Source organism: Vicia villosa, linkage group LG4 (genome assembly GCF_029867415.1).
Source record: "Vicia villosa cultivar HV-30 ecotype Madison, WI linkage group LG4, Vvil1.0, whole genome shotgun sequence".
In the NCBI taxonomy this organism is placed as follows: domain Eukaryota; kingdom Viridiplantae; phylum Streptophyta; class Magnoliopsida; order Fabales; family Fabaceae; genus Vicia; species Vicia villosa.
The window spans coordinates 119,441,196-119,447,921 of record NC_081183.1 but is presented as its reverse complement, the minus strand read 5'-3'; the positions used below and the strand labels follow the sequence as shown (position 1 = coordinate 119,447,921).

The 6,726-nt window shown below is 32.6% G+C and overlaps 1 protein-coding gene and 1 long non-coding RNA gene across 2 annotated transcripts; both read right to left on the bottom strand.

The window, feature by feature from the left end:
• Nucleotides 1-3,080: 3,080 nt before the first annotated feature.
• On the bottom strand, nt 3,081-3,573 carry LOC131599555 (uncharacterized). Its single transcript, XR_009282840.1, has 3 exons — nt 3,441-3,573; nt 3,246-3,356; nt 3,081-3,154 (listed from the first exon to the last, which is right to left on the bottom strand). It is a non-coding gene; the product is annotated as an uncharacterized LOC131599555 (long non-coding RNA).
• Nucleotides 3,574-5,166: 1,593 nt separating this feature from the next.
• LOC131599554 (uncharacterized) lies at nt 5,167-6,520 on the bottom strand. Its single transcript, XM_058871866.1, has 3 exons — nt 6,211-6,520; nt 5,608-6,125; nt 5,167-5,522 (listed from the first exon to the last, which is right to left on the bottom strand). Exons 2-3 carry the CDS (start codon nt 5,914-5,916, stop codon nt 5,451-5,453), a joined length of 381 nt encoding a protein of 126 aa, XP_058727849.1. The 5' UTR covers nt 5,917-6,125; nt 6,211-6,520; the 3' UTR covers nt 5,167-5,450.
• Between the last annotated feature and the right edge of the window lie 206 nt (nt 6,521-6,726).

Below are 6,726 nucleotides of genomic sequence, written 5' to 3'. Positions count from 1 at the left end.
TAAATAGTGTCAAAGGTTATTATAACTTTATATTGAATTAAAATATTTTAGGCTAAAAAATTTGTCTTAACTATTTATTATAAATAAAAAAATTATATAATATTCATATTTTTTAATATTTAAATCCTAATAGTGATGGACTGATGGTTTAATATTACTATTATTAATAGTGATGGTTTGATATTATTATATTATTATTAATATTATTTATTTTAATATTATTATTAATTGTGGTATTGAATTGGAGTTGGTGTGAAAAATTAAAATAAGAGTGATAAAAATTCTAAATTTTAATATGATGCCACATAAGCATTAGGATCATAATATGATGACACGTAAGAATTAGGATTAGGGTTGTATCCAAGGTTGCTATCATGACAACCTTAGATTTATATTAAGTAGATATATATGCATATGACAAAAATTAAAAATAAGTTTAAATGAAATATAATGTGAACGTATGGTTTATTTTATTTCAAGAGCTTTATTTCGACTCTGATTGCTAAAACAAATTGGTAGCCGATAGCTTATAGTTGGTAGTTGGTAGCTTATAGTTGGTAGCTGATAGTTTATAGGTGGTGACTGATAGTTGATAAGTTAACATGAGTGTTTGGTAAATTAGCTGTTTTATTAGCTGATAGATACAAAATGACATAAAAGATCATTTTAATTAATAAGGGTAATAATATTTTATTAAAATAATAAGGGTATAAATGAAAAAAAAGTTACAAGCTAAAAGCTACAAGCTCAAAAGCTACTTCAAATAACTTTTGAAAAAAAGCTAAAAGCTAAAATAGCGTTATCAAACAGAGTTTTTTTATTAATGTGAGTTGAAAAGCGAAAAACTCTTTTTTGAGTCTTACCAAACAGACCCTTCCCCTTATAAAAATAAAATAAATCAAACTTGAAAGTTTGATTTTTTTTGTACGCTTTTTGCATCCTTGTTGTTCAAATTTTTTTTTTGTCAATCATCAAAACAAAAATATTTATGTCAAAATATATATTCACACTTCCAATCGAAAAATGCATACAATAAAATCACTTATTTGATTCTTTTTTGGATTTAAGTAAAAAAAAAAATTCTCCAGATGTTCTTCGTTTTAAAGTTTTTTTTAGTTCTCTAAAGTTTATTTGCAAGATTATTTCAATAATATATTGTATTTTTTGTGTGTTTCTTTGTGATGATTAAAATAATCAGAAATTAAGTCTTTATATAGTTTTAATTCTTAATGCGAGTTGGATGATCTTGAGCTTTATATATTCACAAGTTTTGTAATATTTACAACAAGTTATTATGTGTCCATGTACTCAAAGTAGGTTTTGTTGCACATGATATTATATCCCTTTTCTTGTAAAGAGTACCCATGTATCTTGTGTACTATTGCTTATTTGTCTCATGTTTGAGTGTCATGAGAGAAGAAAAAAATCAAATTATTCTTTTAAGGATAAGCTTTACTAAATATTTTCAAAGGAACGCTGATCTTCTTGGATACACTACAACTTCTTGGATACACTATAACGTGCAAGGGCTTTAAAAGCGCTTTTTTGGGCTTTAAGAGCGCTTAAAAGCGCTGCCGTAGGTAACGACAGCGCTTTGAAACTCCAAAAGCGCTCTCGTAGCCCCCCTATAGCAGCGCTTTTTCCAGAAAAGCGCTCTCGTAGCCCCATTTATAGCAGCGCTTTTTCCAGAAAAGCGCTATCGTAACCCACCATATAGCAGCGCTTTTATCCAGAAAAGCGCTCTCGTAGCCCCCCTTATAGCAGCGCTTTTTCCAGAAGCGCTTTCGTAGGTTGCGCTTTTTTTTTATCTTTTATGTTTTTTTATCTTAGGCAGCGCTTTTAGTTATAAAGCGCTTTAGTAGATAGTCCTTTAAGAGTGTTTTTGAAAGCGCTGTCGTTGCTAAACGCAGTATTTTAAAGTGCAACCTGTAATTTAAGCCTCCCTGTTCGACCTGTAATTTATATTTATTTTCAACCTGTAATATTTTCGACCTGTAATATATTTTCAACCTGTAATATTTTCAACCTATATTTATTTTCGACCTGTAATATATTTTCAACCTGTAATATTTTCAACCATAGGTAGGACAATATATATATATATATATATATATATATATATATATATATATATATATATATATATATATATATATATATATATATATATATATATACTAATATAATACCATTATAATTAATCCAAAATAATATATATACATCATTATAGTTCAATTCACATGTAACTAACTCATGTCAAACAAACTAAATCATATACATATAACTAACTCATCTCTAACAATAACTAAATCTGAATATAAGCCCGATATGTAAAAAATCCGACGAGCGCACGGTCCTGGTCCTGCAAAGTATGAACAGAACAACACGGTCAATTAAAGGCTCCAACGTCTATACTTCAAATTTTCCAAGAAAAAAAATTGTCATTCAGTAACATCAACAATATTATTAGCAACAATTTCATGTGATTTGCAACTCAATCCACCAATGTAATGTGTCATCGATCCAGTCTCAAATCAAACTATCAACACCACTTAACAACAACAAAAACAAACTTGATTCATATAACAGCGTCATCATCGTCAACTAATATTAAGCAAAATGAACCAACATCCACCAAAGAAACTCAAACACAAAGTCATTATCAAAATAATGTATTCATAAAACTGTACACACAATAATGTATTCATACCTATATGAATAGTTGCTGAATATAAAATTGACACAATTCCTCTTTGATTTCTTCCAACTTAAGTCTCGTGTAAGAAGCAGCATAGAAGTCATCAAAGTACTACATAACAAAAACATAATATGAATGATTTAGTTAAATGTAATAAATTATAAGAAATTATATTAAGTTATAAATCCATACCGTGATTGGAATATCTAATTGATTCGTTTGAATGATTTCTTTCATAAACCTCAAAACAAAGTATACGCAATCTGAACTGTTTCGCTGTTGCGGACACTACATAGAAAAACAAATAAGATTTTATAGTTGTCTTGTTTTATCAAGTAGCATAACTATTATAAGCAAAATTGTGAAAATTAATGTACCTGCACTTTGATCCAAGTAATGTTTGATTTAGTCCGGGATACCTGTGCGTCTCTTTGACTTCGGAACACTTGTATTGATCTAACAAAAATATAAAAGCATATATTTAGATCAATCTCACAAATAATTAAATATATAAATATACACGAATATTTAGAACGATCCCACTTACGTATCAATCATTGACTTCATAGTCGGATAGTTGCTCCACTCACCATCTACCGAATTCAGAAAATATACCACTTCTCTTATAGGGTTGATAGCAAGCAACAACCAGTGTGCTCTATAAATTAAAACAAAATTTTATATGAAAATTTTGCTACGCAAAAGAAACAAAGATTAGATGAACCAAGAATGAGAAACTAACCCTACTGGTCGGGTATTATACGCCCAAAGAAACAGACTTTCTGTATTGTCGATGGACAGGAATCTATCGACTAAGTGATGTCTAACTGATTCCGTTTCCGTAGCAATTGTCTGCCCGCTGCAATGGACGGAAGACACGAAACAGAATCTGTTTGACAATGCAGTCCCGCGCAACACTTTGTCATACAACAACCTTAAATAAAAACATAATAAACATTAGATTATTTTCATTTAAATGTGTAAATAAATTTTTCAACTAATTAAATAATATATCAGATGAGTGAATATTATCGGATGTATGAGTGAATATTACCGACGCCTAGTTGGTCATGCGAAAAAATCTCATGCATGTCATCTAGTGCAATATTTGACAGGAATTCAATACCAAAGATAGCTTCATCCATATTAATTTCACGGAAAGCACCATCCGTCAAATCTGACATATCAACAAGTGTTCCAAGCATCGTCCGGTATCGAGGCACAAAAGCACCACCTTTTTTTGCCCCTGGCTTCGGAGGACCCTTTTCCTTGGGTGGTACGCTACGAACTTGCTGCGTCACTTGTTGTGACCCCCGAGCAGATGCCTAAAAATCATATAAATTAGGTAAATTATAAAATCATGCAATTTTAGATTCAGATTATATATTAACACTTTAAATGTACCTCTTTTAGTGATGCAACAGACTCGTCCTCCTGCAAAATCCCTTTACCCTTAATTGCGGGTTTTGTAGGAGCAGTCTAAAATTAAAATGTAAAAAACAATTAACGTAACGGTTCAGAATTGACATTCGAAAACTAAATGATTCATAATGGTTTTTAACATACCTCATCACCAATGATAATGAGCTCCGAGGGCCATGCAACAAATGACCCTATTGAATCTCGCAGCAATGTTGTCTCTGAGACCATGTCAGGTACCGGTAGCACCGCATCATGATCTAATACAACATCAACTGATACTTTCAGGTGTCCATCCGGGAGCGGTCTATGGTGAAGTAAATCTCCCAAAGTGTTGTGCACTTTTCCCTTGCCAACTAGGCGATAATTCGGTGACGATAAGTATAGTTGGCAAGATGAAATGCCTTAAACCAATAATAAATATAGAGTCATTATCATTAATAAAATAGAAAAATTGTAATAAAAAAGAATTTATAATTACCTCGGGAAATTTTCTTTGACAATTGATACTAGCTTTATCACTTGTTTCTTTCACCGATGAAGTATTGCACTTTTCTCTCATATACATCTCTTTATCTCTTTGCAATTCATAGACTTGTGCTTGTAATTCCTGCAATTTTCGCAACACTTCTTCATTGGTAGGATTTCTTCTCCTAGAATGCTTGTAGAAAGAGGTTGGAGTCACACCATGACCTTTACCCCTCACCCGATCGGGATACTCAGGAACATTTAGTGCTCTACTAAGTACGCTCCTATTATCCTGTTCCTCGCCGGTGGATACCGATTGCGACATGGTCTCCTGTAATTCATTTACATTTCAATAATTATTAGTGGAGATACAAAATCAATTATATATTAAAAAACATTTGATTTAATTAAAGGCACAATGTTATACTTACACATTCATCATAAACTTTTTGAACATCGGGATCGACAGCTCGATTCTTGCCCACACGAGCTTCCTTCCACAACACATGTACTGGAAGTGAGGTTTCCTCTCTTTTCGTCTCCTCTAACTATGCATTGACACAAATGATAAAATCGTCAATTAAAACACATTTAGACAATTAATTAAAACGCATTTCTATTTACTTACAATTTTTTCCTCTAAGCGTGCATATCCCAAACACCCTTTTTTGTATGGATACGCGGGTTTTGATGCTCTCGCACTATTTGTGGCACTCCTTTTCCGAAAAGCTTCATCTATTTGCTCTAAAAACCCAGCCCAATCTTCATCATTAATGAAGAGCTCATATTTTTTTGGCCGTCCCGGTGCCTCTTCAAGAAAGTTTCCATCTTTATCCTTAAGATAGGTGTTTGTTATAAAAGCTTATCACCCTCTATATCTTTTTCCGGCCAAACTAAGTATGTAGCGTTTACGCTCACCTGGTATATTAAAAAACCTCTGCGAAAAAACATACGCATAGAGTGTGTTAGTATAAGTAATTTAAACAAATTATCGTCAAGATAATAACAACCATATATGATACCTTAAGCTCGTCCCAAATCATATCTTTTTTCTCGTCCAACGCTTTGCTTTTCAGATTCCATTTAGGTACGGAGATTGGAATATGCAAACGAATAAGTGTACCAATGTAGCTTGTCAACTTTGCAGAATTAGAACCAATTGCTTGGTTATCAGAATTCCATTCCAAATTATATATTAATCCTTTGTCTCTATCTCGAACGATTCCCTTCATAATGGGGATGCCCCGTGCAACTTCTTTTGATGATGTATCAGGTGGAGGATTTGAATCCGGAGCATCTCTATCTTGTGAGTTTTCTTGATTACTAGCCATTGAACCTGTATCAAACAAACTAAAGCACAGCCATTGAACCTGTATCAAACTAAAGCATATTTTTTTGGCCGTCCCGGTGCCTCTTCAAGAAAGTTTCCATCTTTATCCTTAAGATAGGTGTTTGTTAAAAAAGCTTATCACCCTCTATATCTTTTTCCGGCCAAACTAAGTATGTAGCTTTTACGCTCACCTGGTATATTAAAAGACCTCTGTGAAAAAACATACGCATAGAGTGTGTTAGTATAAGTAATTTAAACAAATTATCGTCAAGATAATAACAACCATATATGATACCTTAAGCTCGTCCCAAATCATATCTTTTTTCTCGTCCAACGCTTTGCTTTTCAGATTTGATTTAGGTACGGAGATTGGAATATGCAAACGAATAAGTGTACCAATGTAGCTTGTCAACTTTGCAGAATTAGAACCAATTGCTTGGTTATTAGAATTCCATTCCAAATTATATATTAATCCTTTGTCTCTATCTCGAACGATTCCCTTCATAATGGTGATGCCCCGTGCAACTTCTTTTGATGATGTTTCAGGTGGAGGATTTGAATCCGGAGCATCTCTATCTTGTGAGTTTTCTTGATTACTAGCCATTGAACCTGTATCAAACAAACTAAAGCACATTAGTACACTATTAATAAGTTAACAATCTATACAAGTCAAATGGAAGTCAAACCATGCATGTACAAGTAAATCGGAATCGAAATCGGTGAAATCAGAATAAGTGTCAAAAAAAGAAAGTTGTCGGAATTGAACGAAATTTACATGGCTATGGTAAAACGTCCTCACGGACTCAAAAAT

What these genes read in the sequence shown, in the direction of transcription:
- LOC131599554 (XM_058871866.1), bottom strand. Translation starts at nt 5,916, where the DNA reads ATGGCTAGTAATCAAGAAAACTCACAAGATAGAGATGCTCCGGATTCA. An exon ending in TGATTTGGGACGAGCTTAAG is followed by an intron (nt 5,523 to 5,607) that starts GTATCATATATG and finishes GTTTTTTCGCAG; the next exon opens with AGGTTTTTTAATATACCAGG.